This window comes from Anser brachyrhynchus (genome assembly GCF_964034855.1).
Source record: "Anser brachyrhynchus genome assembly, chromosome: 2".
In the NCBI taxonomy this organism is placed as follows: domain Eukaryota; kingdom Metazoa; phylum Chordata; class Aves; order Anseriformes; family Anatidae; genus Anser; species Anser brachyrhynchus.
The window spans coordinates 138,634,848-138,653,649 of NC_137695.1; the positions used below are offsets into that span (position 1 = coordinate 138,634,848).

The 18,802-nt window shown below is 41.9% G+C and overlaps 1 protein-coding gene across 1 annotated transcript in view; it reads right to left on the minus strand.

Annotated features, from left to right (window-relative positions):
* The window catches only part of STK3 (serine/threonine kinase 3), a 141,317-nt gene that overhangs the window by 117,748 nt on the left and 4,767 nt on the right, over positions 1-18,802 (minus strand). Inside the window, exons 2-4 of the mRNA XM_080583193.1 lie at positions 16,281-16,361; positions 15,714-15,842; positions 11,932-12,046 (exon numbers count right to left, since the gene is read on the minus strand). Coding sequence (XP_080439319.1) covers positions 11,932-12,046; positions 15,714-15,842; positions 16,281-16,361 — 325 coding nt within the window. The remainder of the gene's footprint in view (positions 1-11,931; positions 12,047-15,713; positions 15,843-16,280; positions 16,362-18,802) is intronic.

Below are 18,802 nucleotides of genomic sequence, written 5' to 3' on the forward strand. Positions count from 1 at the left end.
AGCCATATGGGATTTATGTTTCCTGTTAAAACAGTTGATTTATTTGATTCTGAGGCTTTAAACATAAAGCACCATTCTCCTTCAGAGCATAGCATGCTCTGTACATAGCACCTTAGTGCAATTTCACAGTTGTCATCTTTCTGCTTCACTTCTGATTTCCAGTTGTGTCCAGATCCTCATTTATCTCCTTGGTATCTTTGGCTAGCTCTCGCTCTGTATGCTGTGTCCCTCTGATAGCTGGTGCTACCCTCTAAATGTGAGTCACCCATGAAGCAGCTTCAAATCCATCATCATCAAAACCACATGCAAGTTACACATTAAAAAGTACAAGAAAGAAAAAGGCAAATAACTCCATAGCCTACATAAAAGCATCAAATAACAAAGGCAATCGTTAAAGTGGAAATTTGGGACAAATCAAATCACGGAAGACTCAGGTGTTTCACATCTATTCAGAGGCCAGCTAATCTACATATTTCTATTTAACTGGCTATGGATGTCACACATGGGAGACTGAAGGGTGCCTTTATACAGCCTATCACACACTACCTAATCCATGCAGCTGTTGAGACAACTCATCTAACCAGGTTCTCTGCTCACAGTCAGTCACTCTTCTTCCTGAGGGCCCCTTAGAAAGCTCAATTGCTTTAACTGCCTATGTCCTTTCCCAGCTGCTCTTTTTACACTAAGTAATACATGCACATTAAGCCTGATGCTTCCAGGAAGTATCACATCACTGCATTTGAACAGACTGATTAGATCAAGCACACTGGGTTGGTCCCTTTTCACGGCAAATAAAGGGCCCATGGGATAATCATTCCTTCCCCAGAAGAAGCTATGAAGCTCGGACATCACCAATCTCCTCATATCACATACCACTCTTCTTCATTTATGTGAAAATATGGCTGGACTAACAAAGATGCTGAGATGGGGGACACGAGCAAATAAGCATGGGAGAATTGAGACACCTCTGCTGCCTGCAACAGTTCATAAATTACCCTTCAAGTAAGGCAAAAAGCTTCAGAGAAAAAATGTATTATGGTTGCAGCTCTAGACTGAAGCCAATATTAAATTCTGGTTCCTGCTTTGACTGCTACAAACTTTAATGAGATTACAGTTTCCCAAAGCCAATAATTATCTGAGTTTCACTTTCAGAGCAATTGCCTTTGAGACTTCTTTTATAAGCAGTTCTGCACACTCTATGTGAGGACAGTACTCTTCAAACAAATTCACAGCCTATGTCTTGAGTGAGATACCACATTGTGACATTTAAATTACTTATGCTGACATGGTGTGGTCGAAGACTGAGTAATTGCTCAAACTACGGTATATAACCCCTTTTTTCTTCCTGTATTATAGCTAAGAGGACAGCTCAATATTATGGTATTGAAGGGGAAAAAAGAACTCACTGCCAAAGGAGAATTACCAATTTTACAGATGTAAAACTTAGGCACAGGATCATATGATAAAGGAAGGGAAGCAACAAGTATTATGCATCCTACTGTACCTAAGTCATTCTGCACATAAAATCACATGGGAATTGTACAGTAATAGACATACTGCCTATCCACAGAAATAGCACTGCACAGGTGACAGCAAGCTCTTCAGATTCAAGTTTTTGACTATGTAATCCCAGTAGCATGACCTCTGTAACGTGTCTTGAATGTAACATGCAACAGATCCCATTTTCTTAAATTAGCATTTTTGAACCTGGATAGCTCAAGATAGCACTAGGAAAACTGCAGCACGTAGAATTCCAGTTCTACCTGTAGTTTGAAAAACAGCAGAACCCAGTAGCAACATAAAAAGTTATCTAATCAACATCTAATGGCTAGTATGGAAAGCTATTTCAGGAAATCTCATGCATCTCCCATGGTCACATGCCCAACATCAGCTGGCTGTAATTAGCAGACAGCAAGATCAAAAACTGATTAGAATAGGGAAGCTAGACTCGGTAGGACTTATTGTCCACTACCAAGTTTCAGCTTGCTGAAGGACAGCTATGACGTACTCAACAAGTTTAGGAGGTACTGATGACAGACTTGGAACTATTGCAGAACAGCACAAAGCCTCTTCAGCACTGTACAAAGTACAGACAACATGGGAAAATGGATTTTAACTATGATTCAGTATCACAATGTCACACAATCACAGAATGGTTGAGGTAGGAAGGGACCTCTGGAAATCATCTGGTCCAGCCCCCTGCTAAGGAGGACCACCTAGAGCACATTGCGCAGGGTGGCATCCAGGCAGGTTTTGAGTATTTCCAGAGAAGGAGACTCCACAACCTCTCTGGGCAACCTGTTCCAGTGCTCTGTCACCCTCACAGTAAAGAAATGTTTCCTCGTATTCAGCCAGAATTCCCTGTGTTTCACTTAGTGCCCATTGCCTTTTGTCCTTTCGCTAGGCACCACTGAAAATAGTCTGGCCCCATCTTCTTGACACCCTCCCCTCAGATATTTGTACACATTGATAAGATCTCCCCTCAGTCTTCTCTTCTCCAAGCTAAACAGGCCCAGCTCTCTCAGCCTGTCCTCGTACGACAGGTGCTCCAGGCCCCTGATCTTCTTCATAGCCCTCCTCTAGACTCACTCCGGCAGCTCCATGTTCCTCTTGTACTGGGGGCCCTAAGCTGGACACAGTACTCCAGGTGAGGCCTCACCAGGACTGAGCAGAGGAGGATCACCTCCCTAATGTATTTTGTTGTGCATGTGTAATCAGGACAAACAGCTGTGATCAGCACCTATTTAGTGTGGTTCTTCCAAGTCATGTTCTGACCAAGCACTGCAGTTAGGGTCAAGAAGCCCAGTGGAAGCCCTAGACAGAGGCTGCTTAAAAGAGTATCACCACACATCTTTCCAGCAGGAACCACTTACTTGAGCTGTCACTGCTTAAAAGATCTTTACAGTGATAAAAAAACATACTTGCAAACAGATCACTTTGCTCACACGCTACACACCTGTTCACAGCACCACCCTTTGCTGCTCACCCCCACCAACCCTGACAATGCTATCAAGAGAAGCCTCAAGTCACCTGCTTGAAGTGAACAAGGGGCAGCGTGATGGTTTTCTTGATCCTGCCAGAGCAGGGGAAGGCCTGAGCAGAAGCAGGTACATCTGCAGATCACCACCCTTCAGCATGCCTGGTAACACCAGCAGAGCACTAGGGTTTTATCACCACAGGATCCTCAGAGGAATTAGAATTGCTGGGGAAAAAGAGAATCTACCTCACAAAACAGGCCAACGTTGTCTTTGCTAAAAAGCTTGCTAACCTAGTGCACAGCTGCAGAGCCAAAGTATTGCTGGAATTAGAGACATGATGGGATAACTCATACAACCAGCTTGGTGTGAAAGATGGGTACAGGCACCTCATGCAATATAAGCAGGACTGGGCAGGGGAGAGTTGAGCTCTACACAGACACACAGTTTAAATGCATGTAGCTCTGCTGCGGGACACTCGAGAGCTTGCAAGTCAAAAAAAACAGAAGGGTAACCCAAAAGGTGAATGTCATCGCGCCATTTCCAACAAACCACACAAAGAGGCAAAGATGAAGCCATCCACAGCCCTGGAAGAAGCACCCCTAATTACAGGCTATTGTTCTGATGAGGGGGAATTTCAACCACCTCAATACCTGTTGGTAGGGCAACACAGTATAGTACAAAAAATTCCAGGAGCGCACAGTAATAGTTGTCACAGGAGGTGCTGTACAGGCCCACAATGGGAGGTGTTCCACTGGCTCAGCTATTCATAAGCAAGGATAACTCACCAGGCATGTCAGCATCTGCAGCAGCTTTGGCAGTGATGATGAGATGGTGAACGTTACGATACAGAGGCAAGTAGCAAAACCAGATTTCTAGATAGCAAACCTTGGCTTGCTAAAGAAATCAGTAGGTGGGATCCCAGCACATGTTGCCCTGAAGGGTACTGGAACCTTGGAGAGCTGGTTGAACGTCAAGGGCAACCTCCTCAAAGCACAAAAACAGTCCATCCTGACGGGCAAGACAGTGAGCAAGTATAGCAGGAGGTTATTTTGATTGAACAGTGAACTTCTGACTGAACTGAAGTACAAAAACCACAGTGGATAGGAGACAGCAGCAGTAACAGATTACAAAACACAAATAAAGAAGCATTGCCTGGGTAATAAGGAGCTGCATTACGAAGGTCAAGCTTAGGCTGGGTTTGAAAGTGGACAGCAATAGAGGATAACAAGAGCAGCTTTTATTGGTCTATATGCAGCAAAAGAGATCAAGACAAATTCTGGCCTTCTGCCAAATGAGGTGGTCAATCTGTTAGCAAAGATGCAGAAAAGTTCCTATCCATCTTTTTTGTCTCCATCTTTATTAGGGTTTCCTCTGGATCTCAGTCCTCTCTGCCTAGCAGCATGTTGGAATGAGTAAGAAATGAGTCAGGAAGCACTTCTGTGCTGTGCGGGTGACGGAGCCCTGGCACAGGCTGCCCAGAGGCTGTGGGGTCTCCTCCTTGGAGACCTTCAGAAGCCGCCTGGACGTGGTGCTGGGCACCCTGCTCTGGGTGTCCCTGCTTGGGCACGGCTGGCACCGGGTGGCTCCAGAGGGCCCTGCCAGCCTCAGCCATCCTGGCAACCTGTAATTACTGCAGTAAACTGGACAAACGCAAGCCCATGGGAACAGATGAGATGCATTCAGAGGTGCTGAGGTACTGGCTCGTGCTAACCTAAAGCTACTTTTTGTCATCTTTAAGAAGCTGGAACAACTAGGGGACATCCCTTAAAACACCATATTCACAAAGCACAAGAAGGATGATGCAAGTAATTACAGGCTGGTCAGTTTGTTCTCACTCCCGGCGATATTATGGAGCCAATCCTTGCAGAAGCTATTTTCTACACACAGAAGGGGTAAGAAGGTGATTAGAAACAACCAGCACAAGTTTACTTGAGAGATGTCATGCCAAATTAACCTGGTCACCTTCTCAAAAGGATGAAAAGAGAACTGTGGATATCATTTACTTTGACTTTAGGAAGGCTGTTGAAAATCTCTCCTATGTTTTTTTCAGCCAAACTGGGGACTCGGAGCAGATGAGGATGAACAATTGGTTCAACTGCTGGGCACAGTGGTGGTTCAAAGTGTAACTAACAACTAGCTGTAAGTGCTATTTCTTAGGGTTGGTTATAGGGTAAATACTTCAACATCCTCATCAACAACATGGACAGTAAGCTAGGACATACCCTCATAAAGCTTGTAGGTGAGGCAAAACAGGAGAAGTTATCACTACACTAAAAGGCAACACTAAAAGGCAGGGCTGCCACTCAGAGGGACCTCGACAAGCTGGAGGAAATAGATTGGCAGCAAACTCATGAAGTTCAACCAAGACCAAATTCCTACACCTGGGACACACGAACCCCATATCATGCAACAGTGTGGGCTGCTGATCAATGGGGCAGGTAGCATCACGGCAGGAAAGGTTTGGGGTGGAGAAGATCCCAAGACAAGCTGAACATGAGTCAGCAATACACCCAAGAAGCAGTGAAGGCTCACCATGTATCAGTCATCACTAGGAAAGCAGTCAGCAAGTTAAGGCACATAAATATTCCCCTTTATTCAGGGCTTATAAAGCCAGATCTGGAACATCATGCCTGGTTGCAGGCTACTGTAAAGAAACACTGAAAAACTGGAGGACGATTAGCAGTGGACCACTAAGCGCTCTGGGGCTAGAGCGCAAGTTGAAGAGGCATTTCAATGCCATTTCTAACTACCTAACGTGAGGATTTAAAAGAAAAACAAAACACCATACTACAACACAACCCACACACAGAAGAGGCAGACACTCCTCAGAATTGCAAAGAAAAAGCAGAATAGGCAGCAGTCACAAGTTGCCACAAAGAAACTTCCAGTTAGATCCAAGAAGAAATAAATCCAGAGAGACAGATAAACTGTTGAACCTCCACCTTCACAGATTTTTCAGAACTCAGATAGACAAGGTCCTGATCAATCTAATCAAACTTCACAGTTTACTTTCCTTGAAGCAAGAGATTGGATTGGATGACTTCCAAGAAGTCCCTTCCAAACTACTATTTGTTTCAAATCAGTGGCACACTGTTCTCCTCCTTTGTCACCGTCTTCAAAACATCCAGAGGACGCTACACAACCAGTCTTCATTCCAGAATTTCTCATTTTCTGAATACTTTTTTTTGCAGTCATATTTGCATATAGTATATGAATAGTTACTTTGGAAACAGATGAATAACAGCAGCTCTAACTTGTTCTTCTTTTGTACCAATTAACCGATATATAATATTCATCTCACTTCTGGCACACACATAACAAACACTTGTTTTCCAAGAGATGAACACTAATTTTCTGCTATGAACAAGTTTCCAGGTAGGTTGATACTGTTTTATTGCAATGTCACATGAAAGGTCTATCAGTTTGAGATTCAGACAACAACCCATTTCTGAAGGAACTTACAATGCTACTCTAAAGAACTAAGCAATAATAATTGCTAAAATCAGGACAATGCCACCCAGAAGTTATGTAACAGCCACTTGATCAGAGCCATAAATAGGATTTTGCTACACAAGCTCTTCATAGGCTGTGTGCCACACTGCAGAAGCTACTGTAGACTATCTTGGTTTATAAGGTTAAACACTGAATGGGGTAACCAAGACATCTAGGATCAACCCCTTTCTACCCATCTCTAGAGAGGCATGCTACAACCAACTCAATTTGGTCTCCAAAAGAGATGGGATTAGGATGACCCAATTAATTATGATCAACGAATGAGCAAGGGCAACCCCAGTTATCAGCAGAGAGGCAGGGTTGCTGGTGTGTCAATATCCTCCCCACCACCACCACCCCAGCATGTTCACAGCAGCCAGCAGGACAAAGTATTGCTTCACACTGTAATTATCTCATCCCATTGCAAGCTGCCACTGAGAAGACAGTCCCATTCCGTCTTTTCCCTCCCTTTCCCCATTACTGGCTTTTAATGTCTCTCTTGCAACAGATTTAGCCACTTTGCTGCCACAGCGAGTCTCAAGTTGGCTCACAGGAGTGGAGGCACAGACCAGAAAGGAAGAAGTTCCCCCATCAGACCTTCAAGCTTGTTCAAGATCATCCCGTAACCACCCAATCGCTGTGTCTGAGATATGGAAATGGCACGAACACAGCAGCCAGGTTGGAGGATAACAGGGGCACTGCCCTTTTGGCAACAACCCACAGCCTGACATATCAGATAAATGCATCGCCCAAGTCAACCACAGAGAGAAGCAGACAAAAAGAGATACACAGCTCTGATGCCTTGGGACTGGTAAATGCCACACCTCAGATGAGCTAGCAGGCATCATAAGCTTGCTCCAGCGCTGCTCATCTGCCTGACACACTAAAAAACAAGCCAAATTCTGGGGGTTGAATTAACTTCTGAAGTAGTGGCTTGGGCTTCTCAGATGAGGTGCTGCTCCTGTCAAGTTGAACACCTCTGGATACAAACAGGCCATCAGTCACCAGTCAGAGCTTAGCTTTGGAGTCTGCTTTCCTCATTTTTTATCCAATAAAGCAAAGCACAGTACTGTTCACTTTCTAGTAGAAGAACAGAACTGTTGAAGTAGAGAAAACACAGCTACAGAAAAGGAAGGCCTTACTTCAGGTTCTCACTTCATCTCTCTTCCTCAGTTTCTTTTCCCTTAGACAAGGAGAAATGGGAAAACTTTTTTGGCCCAGCCACAATCTTCATTTGACAACTCAAGAAAATTAAACAACCAACAACTCTTGGTGTTGGGGCTATTCAGTACACATTCTGACAAAGTAAGAATCAATTCCCTCCTCACTTCCAAGTGAAGACACTTCTACTTACTTGAGAAAAAATAGAAGTACAGTAAAACCACTACTTTCCATTAAAAAAAAAAAACATAAATAGAGGTGAGCAATAGAAAGCTGAAATACTTCAACCAGCCTCATTCAACTAAGTCACAAGCTTTCCTTCGCAGAATAGTCCAGGTAATCAGATCAGTGTTTCACAAAAAGTTCTCCTTTGTTTCTCAGTCATCATTAAAAAATTCATTTCATTTTTATAAATTATAGCAACAACTAAGGGAACGTGCACCAACTTCAGGTTACTAAGGTTAACTTTTTCATGTAGAGTTTCAATATCAACAGTTAATTTTAGTAGACTAGTAATTAAACTGTACAGAGCTTTATTAAACTATTCAGAGCTCTTTCAGACAGCCTAGAATTATATCCAGGGAATACAAATGGAATTGAAAAGAGAAGACTAATTTCAAAAGAGCACATTCTTAAAATAAGGTAATTTAAGCAAATTAGAGCAATTATTTCTGTTTCACTAACTAGACACCACAGGAAGCAACCTTTTTTCATTTTTAAGTTTAATCTGTAGAAAAATAGATACTTTTAAAAAAATATACCAATTGCAAAAGTCAAATTCTTGTTCTTGCTTTACAAGTTCTTTTTTTATAAAGTGTCCAATGCAGACCACCACCACGCATGCTTGCCAGGGAAGACTTGGAACCACATCACATTGTCTGTTCTTGTGACCGAATAATATTTTCCACAAGCTTACCATACAAGAGAGTTGTAAAGACATATGCAAATTCAAGCTCATTTTGGGGTTTTAAATCCAGTGCATAGACACAATAACAATTGTCAGTCTGAACTGTCTCATGCAGACAGAACACTGAATAGCTTCCATATTTAACAATAAAACAAAGGAGACTGAATGGCAACCCTCACCAGTATCTACAAATTAAATACCCAGTAACATTCAACTTGCAGAATCTCAGCATCATATGATGCAGGGAGATGTTAAAATTATGAAACATTTTGGGGGCTAGAGCAGAAGAATTCAAACAAATCCAAAGCCCCTGACTAACTCTTCCAAAATTTGTGAGATATAGGCACACAAAGTGAAAAATAGAGGATTTTGCTTGGCTTTTTTATTATTATACACACCACAACAGCTCCTATTCAATGGTAGAATAACAGTTCTATGTAGCCTGGTAGTCTACCTTCATCAGCGGCCTATAGCAGGCAACTAGGGAAGAACATAAGAACACATCAAGCAAACAGTCATAGCTCCCTGCTTCACCTTCTCATAAGCGATCTATAGAATACTGTATGTCCTGCTCCAGATATTGAATATTTGCGTTCAGCAGCAGTTATTTTTTCTTGGTCTGGTTCAATTCCTTCTGAAAACAAACTTAAAATCTATAGGATCTTCTGTAACTATACAGCAGATACATGGAGAAGAATTTCCACAAGGGTAGAAAACAGTTTTGCTTTCAATCTAATACAAGTGATAACTTTAAAAAAAAAAAAGCACAAAAGCATATCTTACTGACTTCATGCCACTCATGCTTTTCTAAACCTTCCACTTTGTCTCCCCCTCTGCTACCTGTGTTCCACACAAGTATCCTAATATATTCAGTACATCCTTATTGAGAAGAATTCCTTACTTCTGATCATTCCTGTCAATATTCTTTTCTGTGATGTCCTTGACACTATTTTCCTCTTTGGCAACTCCTTTACTTATGTAATTACTTCTTAATATTAAGCTGAAGCGCTCTTGAACCTGTATAAAAGAGATTTTGCCACCACCAAGCCAAATGCATGTCTTCACATTTACTTAAACTTACTTTCTCAGTCACACGCTCAGTTTCACATAGCCTCTCAAGTCTTTCAGTGTGTTTCTAGTAGTAAAAACAGTATCTCATCAGTATTTCTACCCTCTTTCCCAAAGAGGATAGACTCATGTTGATTTCCCACAATGACTGCTTCCCTGCTCCCTCCTTTCTATCTTTAAAAGGGTTATCCACCAGTGACAGAACTTTCTATCTACTCCACTACAGGTGTATTTATTGAAGAGCCTCTGGTGTGGAAGTCTGTCCAAAACCCTTTTGATACCAAGCACATCCACACCGGCCAGCATTATTCACATGCCCAATAACTCCTTTACAAAATTCTGCTAGCCATGCACAGCATGGCTTGCTTTTACAAAAGGTATGCTGACTCTTCCCTCATTACATGTATCCACCTACTTATTGATTTTATTTCTTAGAATAGAATTTATGCTATTTAATCACATCAATCTTCTGCAATCTTCCTGCAATTAATCTTTGTTATGATCTGGATGATGGGGTAGAGCACAGTCAGCAAGTCTGCAGAGGACACAAAGCTGGGAGGAATGGCTGATACACCCGAGGGCCGTGCTGCCACCCAGAGGGACCCAGGCAGGCTGGAGAAATGGGCTGACATGAACTTCATCACATTCAAAAGGGAGAAGTGCAAAGTCCTGCACCTGGGCAGGAACAATCCCAGGCATCAGCACAGGCTGGGGGCCTCCCAGCTGGGAAGCAGCTCTGCAGAAACAGACCCAGGGGTCCTGGTGGGCACCAAGTTGACCATGAGTCAGTGATGTGCCTTTGCTGCTAAGCCTTCTAACGATGTTCTTGGCTGCAAGGCATCACCAGCAGGTAAAGGGAGGTGATCCTTCCCCTCTGCTCAGTAGTGGTGAGGCTACACCTGGAACACTGTGTCCAGTTCTGGGCTCTCCAGCAAAAGAGAGGCCTGGACATACTGGAAAGAGTCCAGCAGGTGGCCAGCAAGATGATCAAGGGACCAAAGCATCTCTCCTATAAAGGCTGAAAGGCTGCTGGGACTCTTCAACCTAAAGAAGAGGCTCAGAGGAGATGTCGTCAACATGTATAAATACCTGAAGGGAGGGTGCAGAGGGGACAGAGCCAGGCTGTGTTCAGTGGTGCCCCAGTGCCTGGGCAGAAGGCCCTGGACACAAACTGGCCCCCAGGAGGCTCCCCCTGAGCACCAGGAGCACTTCTGTGCTGCGCGGGTGACCAAGCACTGGCACAGGCTGCCCAGAGAGACTATGGAATCTCCAGCCCTGGAGATATTCAAAAGCTGGGCCCTACTTGAGCAGGGGGGTTGGACAAAATCTCCAGAGGTCCCTGCCAAACTCAGCCATTCTGCGATTCTCCTAACCCTCGTATAATATAAAACTGTAAGGACAAATTCCAAAGGATGCAGGAACTTGACCCATGCAATCTGATGTCACATTTGGCTTTTCTCCAGTCATCAGTTTAACATCACAGCACCCTGCGACCTTTTCCATAGGGGTTCCCCCTACAGTGGATATCATTCTACTTCTTAATAAGTCTAACCCCACCTTCCCTTACTTTTTTTTTAAGCCTCTTTTTCCTCTCCTCACTCACATGCGGTACTAGTATTTCAGAGTACCATGACAAAGCGCAGAAAGCTAGCAAGTGGAGTACCATCTCATAGTACTTGTTAGTCAAATGTTTATCTTATATTACAGGCCACCACTGGAGACAGTGTCCTCAAAGGATCGAAAGATTGTTGGATATCTACAATAAAATCTTCACTTAAGCAGTTTCTGTGAAGAAAATAACAAAGCCTGTTTCCTACAGGTTTTCATCTTCCCCTACGTTACTGCTAGTATCACCACTCTGCAACTCCTCCCTACAAGTCTCCCTTTTAGTTCCCTCTCACATTCCCTAATTGGCATCCCTTTCCCTTCTCAGCCCTTGAATAATACCAATTACTTTACACGCTCCTTAATTACTGAGTGGAAGCAAGACAACTTGGTGCCTGCTTTCGAGTCATGCATATACTAAACAGCCTGCTAATAGGCCATCAGGTGGAAGAAGCCACACAATTCTGCATTTCATGAAGTAGTAATTTTTAAGACACTTACAGGACCTTTCCATTTGAAGATGCATGTTCCAATTCTCATGATTACATCAGCAAAGAATGGATAAATACTTAACAACAATACAGAGCAACTGCACAACCAACGCAAAAGTAAGTCCCATCACACCATCCAAGGTCTCATCTTGTAACTCTGACAGCTTCTAGTCTTAATTCACGGTTTATTTTAAATACATGCTATATACATTTCTGGAAGAAAACTCACCGTTTTGTTACGAAGTCTAATTATGTCCGAAACAGAGCCAGCTCCACAGTATTCCATAACAATCCACAGATCAGTGTTCTTAAAATAGCTGCCATAGTACTTGACAACATAGGGACTGGATGGGGAGAAAAAGAATTAAATAAATAGATGAACTCTTGGGGGGGGGGGGGGGGGGGGGGTAGAAATCAGTACAAGTGGTGTTAAAAAAAACAAAACAGTTTGACAGACACTAACACAACCAAAGAGCAAATTTAACCAAATACATTTTAAAACTGTAGTTAGCATAACCAATGCTTTGCTGAAACAGTAAGGTTCGGCTGATTAAGAAAATGATAAAAGACACTGTACATATCACAAGCTTCCAGTGATCTTCATATAGAGACACAGTTTTCCCAAACATTAGTCTTCTGATACAAAGCTTGGTTCTCTCCTACTCTAAGGCCTAACTTTTTTTTTTTTTTAACTCTTTTCAAAAAGTTACTGAATGTTTTCCTTCTTTCACTACTGTCTTAAAAAAAGAAAGTCATCTCGTTTTCTTCTCTTAGTACTGAGCAAAAAAAAAAAACAACATGGAGACTCCCAAATGTTTGTGTTTTTTCAGGCATAAACTTAACTAAGTGCAGATCTAGACTACTTAATGGAAACAGAATCTAGTGTTGGTTTGAACAGGACTTATGGATCTGCAAAAGCATTTTCATATTGAAGCATCTCAAGTTTCTGACAGTACTATATCCTCACACAACACATTCATTTCATGCTCACCAGTTTGTCACGAGGCATGCTGCCTCTGAGGCACATGCAAAGGAAAGGCAAAAGCATGTGGTAAAGATGTAACAAGGATCTTCCTCCACAAAAGTGATTAGATGGTGTATTTACTGAAATAAAAAGTTGAAGGATTTTTCCCAGGAACTTAAGCAAAGGAGGTTACAGTTAGATTGCCACCAGTCTCCTACAAAGACAGCAAATAAGATACTGAGACCTCAGCGGCTTCTGTTCAGAACACCCACATCATCACGTAGAACTAAACGTTTTTTTTCTATCATGGAATTATTTTTTTTGGATGGGCATGTCTGACAGCAACTTGTTGTTATCAGAAAAGCACTATTAGAAAAAGATTTGTTTGACTCCTGCAACTTAATGCTCTCTTTGTATACATTGGTCAAAACCAAAAGCAAACTACTTCATTAAAGAGCAACTGTTAATACTATAGGAACTTGCCTTTACAAGAGACAAGGTGGGCCCATTCCCTCCTGCTCGTTATTTCTAAAAACACAAGTACTACATGCTGATCTTGCCCCTGTGAAACTCCTGATGTGAGGAAAAGTACTATTATTTCTAAAGAAAACCCACTGATTTTTGTGACCATCTCTTGTCAGACTTTCACTATGCTGGTATTCCCAGCATTAATTGTGTATTCATACAAATCAAGGCAAGATATCAAGTGCTATGCAACCTCAAAACATCGCTCACATTTACTTAAGGCTTTGTCCTGTTTAGCTACATGGGACAGTCTTTTCCATATTAACTGCTTGTCTTAGAATATGCATTTTTTCCCCTAGAAGAGATACAGAACAATCAGTGTACCAGTTCTAGAAGCAGGCATGGGGGAGAAAGAAACAGCATTAGGATTTGGGCATTTTATTTGAGATGCTGCAACAACAGTGCTTTCCTGTAACATCTGTGGAATCATCCTACATGAAAAAGTGAGCCCTAAGACTTGGTTTTGTGTGCGACCCCTCCCTCCCACCAGGGCTATGCAGCACTCTCTCTGCACTGAGGAACAGGACACAGAAGCAACCGCATGGTGCAGAGCTGCAACCCAACCTTCCTTTTCAAACAGAGAATAGCTGCATCTCGTCCACTGCACGAAGAGCTTGTGTTCTGTAATTCTAAACCCTTATTCCTAAATTCAAGAATTATACAATAGTACATGTCCTACTACTAATAAAATGTTCTACATTGCTCAAGGAGAAGCAGGGAACAAAGAGGAAAAGCAGAGAAGTAAGGGGCTAGACAGGGGACACGAGTGAGAGATGAGTAGACTCACCTAGGAACAAGAATGAAACTGGCACAAGAAACATAGTACAAAAAGAAAGCTGAAAATTTGAAAAGATCATCAAGTATCACCGCTTTTTTTTTTTTGTCAGCGTATGCTGTATTTCACAGACACTTGTTTTAAGACTGTATTTCAATACTGATCTCAAACTAATGACCACTGCTTCCAATCAGCTCACAAGGCACAAGCCTGTGCAGAGCCTAACAGCTGCTATCCTACCACTGACCCCCACAGGACAGCTACTTCGGAGAATTCACGAGGTGCTATTTTTCAACCTATTCAATACCTTCCTTTAAATAATAAGAAAAAAATGAAGCAGTTGGAAGATGGAATTAGGAGCACAGCAATGAGAACAATCCAAGTAAATATATTTGAGTTTCTCTTTTCAGTGTACAGGAAAATCTGAGGATCTACTCTGGGAATCTTGTCTAGTTCCATCGTAAAGCAGACAAACAAGATCACTTTCTTCTTTAGTACATGCCTGTTACAGAGTTTCAACTGACCAAACAGATGAAGTCTCACAGGGACAAAAAGGATTAAGAGGCACCTCAAACAATACTCAAGGGTCCCAAACCCTCTTAATATCACCCGAAATAACCGTTTTACACATGAAAGTGGGGAAAAAAATGTTAATCTTTCCTTTTCCTCCCACTTCCCTTGCCCACAGATCTAACAAACTTCTTGCAGTTCAAAGCAGTCAAGACCAGAAGGGAATGGATTAAGGTTGTGCGTGTATATAGGCTACAGATACCAAGTGCTTGGATCAGGGCTTGCAGGCAGAGGTGCTAAAGAAGTCTGAAGAACAGCTCATTCTCATGGGCTACTGTCAAACAAGGACAAATTTTTCATTTAAAGACAACTTCAACATCACCACAGCACAAAAGCATAAACACAACCGAGAAATAACAGACCTCTTGCTGTAATACAATTCACCAAGATAATAACTACAACAATCAATATTTTAAACAAAGTTTCTCCCAACTTGAATTAGGCTTTGAGTTGCAAACAATACTCTCGTACCACTGATCAGACTAAATACTCATCTTAAGGTTGTGTTTATAACCTCTCAGTCAGATTATTCCAAAAAATTAGGGGAAAAAAATCCTACTTCAGAGAGAGAGAAGAAACAAGAAATAATTTCTGCATCTTTCAAGACACTCTCTCTTTAGGCTTCCATTCCTACAATACTAAAAATCCTAAGATTTATTACTTATGAGCCAGTGTAAGGTAACAGTCCTTCAGAACTACTTGAAGATTGCTCACTTTTCAAAAGGTACGTTCCTGCATGAAAAAGACTAACAATGGAATACTGTTTTGAAAGTTAACAGCTAGCCATTAACCTTGTGCTAGAAACATTTTGATTGATCTTCTGAAATGGGTAATTCAGAATTCACATTGCCTAAGAGCATAGACAGGAAATATTAACCTTTTGGGCTTGCTAATGCAAGAACAGTGAAGCAAGCATGGGGAATTGTAAGCAGATGCAAGTACTTATTCTTTCAACAGTTTCTATGATGTACACTGTTGGTACTTCCTTCAATCCAAGGTAAGGATAGGAGTCGGTCCTCAAAGTGGTTGCTTTATGCAGATCGTCCAACACAAACTGCTTTAAATTTCCATATGGAAGTTTGCAGCTGCCTATATTTCAACTATATTACCAATACATTACAAGTACAAATACATTTTCACAAAAGTCTTAGAAACGAAGCAGAATTGTTATACCTACCTGTCACATTGTTGCATTATAGAGATTTCTTTAATTATTTCTTGAAGATCTGACTCCACAGGGACCTGCTTAATTGCTACAACTTGTCCAGACTCTTTGTGTATTGCTTTAAACACGCTACCATAAGACCTAAAAGAGGGAATCAAAGTGTTATCCTTCTTACAATATAAATTGCCTCTCACTTCTAGCATGCAGAAAAAGTCATAGAAGCCATATGTTCAAGTAGAAGTTTGAGGTTTTTGTCAGGCTGCAAAAATTTCAGTTCTATCAGGACCTCAGCAAAGTTGTGACTCTGAATAATGAATCTTTGTCAAGATGTAGCATATCTAATTTCCATGCAGACGCAAACCGTTGCTACCCCAATAATTGAGGGATGTCAAAAACACAAATAGATTTGGGGAAGCATGGAAGTTTACTGACGTATGCATTTGCTTTATTATTAAAAGTTGCCTAGAGAAGCATTCCTTAGGATACTTAAAGTCACTCTCTCTGTAACTTAATATTCCAACACATGCTTTATATACTGCCTCCCTCTGATCCCATCCCCTCATAAATAGCTGCACTTACCCTTCACCAAGTTTCTCCAAAACATCAAAGACTTCTTCAGGCTGCTTAGTTAAACTATCTTCACTGAGCTTTTTCAGTTTGCTAGAAGAAAGACAAAGTTTCTTGTTTATTTTTTGCAGGGGAGAGAGACAGAACTCAAACTTTTTTTCATACAAGTACACAGACAGAAGAAAAGGACTATGAAGAAAAACATAGTGCAATGAAAATAAGATGTCTAATTAAAACGCAGTAAGAATTTTATCAACCATCATACAACTTGGAGAAAGTTATGCCAATTTTTGTCATTATCACTTTCTCACTAGCATTTGCTCAACTCAAAGCAGCGTGGGACAAATTCACTGTCTAAACCACTTCCTTCACTAAAGCAGAAACAGCCAGAGAACACACTAAGGCACACCTTTCATCAAAAAGCAGGCATCATACAAACACATGGTCATTACTGACTAGAGTACCCTACGTCACCATTATCTGAGAAAGTATAAACCAGTCCTTCACCCATCTGAAGGGCTGGGGTAAGGCAATGAATTACATCAGGTTAAAAGGCAGAACCCAGAGTTGGGATGACTCTAGGAGCATAGGGTGGCACCTCAGCCACACAAACGGTATCAAAACACTACATTCCCAAGAGATAAGTACTCTAAGAGTTGTTGGTGCAGTCCTTCCTGCCTCTTGGGGAATATACACAGGGACAGGTGCAACAAAATCTGATTACACACCACTGATTTTTTTTTTCTCCACCAGTTTTCTGGCAGTTGCAAACCTGTGTCACTCATTTCTCCCAGCATCTTCAACTCACTCTCACTGCTTACCCTCTGTCCCTTACAAGCAGCCCTGGTCTCTCCCCAGATGCCTCGCAGATCCGAGAACGCAACCTGGCTGCAAGCTTTTGATGAAGCTGACTCCGAACACAGAGCGGGAAAAATATAACCACCCACATGGTGCTGCGAGGCCGTGTGGCTGCAACGTGTAAATCCCTCACCCTGACAGCTACAGGGAATTCTGCTACACGACTGAAATCACAAGTTTAACTCTATGTGGTAGCCAAGGGTACTATTAAAGGAGATGAGCTGAAGAATAATAGCTGGTGCTGTAGTGTTAGATAGAGCCGATGTATTCCATATGCAAGAGGAGAAAACGGGGCACGAGGGGAAGGCTTTGAAGCACTGCAGATCATTGAGACCTTATGGAAAATACGTTATCCTGTGACACTTTCCTGGAAATGAATACGAAACAGGGGAAGGGAAGAAGGCACGGACAGAAGAGATTGACAGATCTAACATTAGAACAGCAGCACTGAAAAGAAACTCCTTCATATTAAAATATATTTTTGTGATACACAGAACTAAAAGAACAAATAAATCAATAGGTGAAGTGCTTGACAAAGCAATTCCTGAGCAAAAAGGGACTTGCGACTGCCAACCATCTAAGTAAAGACAGAAATGTAAAGAAAGTGGCTAAGTGGGCTGGTCATACGGACTGGTGCTAAACAAGGAAAGCAAGCAGTGCTGGAGTGCTTACACACGTGCATTTACATATCAAATACCTACGTGACAGATGTAGCAGTGATTTGAGTGTAACATTCATCCGTGATCAGTAATGCAAAGCGTATGAACTGCTCCAAAGACCATGCAGTTGGCTAAACTGAACAGGCAGGAACCTGGAAAACCTGTATGTTTAAGGGAGAATAGAAATCTCTAGAGCAAAGGGAAATCAGAACTCATGAACACAGACAAAGCAGCTGAAAGCTCAGATGAGAGCAGCTCAAGAATGTCCGCATGAGCAGCCTACAAATCAAACACAGGAACACACAACAATCTGCTTTCTTTTTCGCCCTCTCTCTGCTCGTTAGAAACTAGAAAGCAGAAAGATGGAACTTAAAAAAGTCTTGCAGGAAAGTACAGATTTTGTTACCGAATGAGTAAGTCATAACAAGAAATGGAGGGAGGAAGACTTTGCATGCAGGTATTAAAGAAACAAGTCATTTATTTTAATTCTTTTGTTCCAATTTTTTTTCTGCCCCTCTCTGAACAGGTTGCCTGCATCCTTAAAGGCAGCAGTCACAAAAGGAAAGTTACTGCAGTCACTCCCTGCTTGCCACCAGCAGAAAGCGTTCACAGAATGCTTGCAATGCCAGTAGTGCCTCAAAAAAAATAGCAAGCATGACCACTAGCTGAGTCTGTCACTCAGCTGAAGGGCTGCATAACAAAAACATACTCAGCAGCACAGTCCAGAGACTGAACTTGATAGTAGCTGGAAGAAAACCCAGTGAGCTCTCCCCACGAGGCATAACAAGAGACACTTCCACCTGCTCTAAAGAACAATGCTTGCTAAAATAAGGGAGGCAGGAATCTGTTCTTATCACCTCTTCAAAACGTGCTTCGAGTTCTCACTTCTGGATTTATCTTCTCTTTCATGAAGCAGATTTGCTAAGAACTTTGGAATATGCTTAATACCAAAGGAGTTTCAACAGCACCATTAATGCCAGGATGTTGGGGCTGCTTGAGAAGATCGAGGGAAGCAAC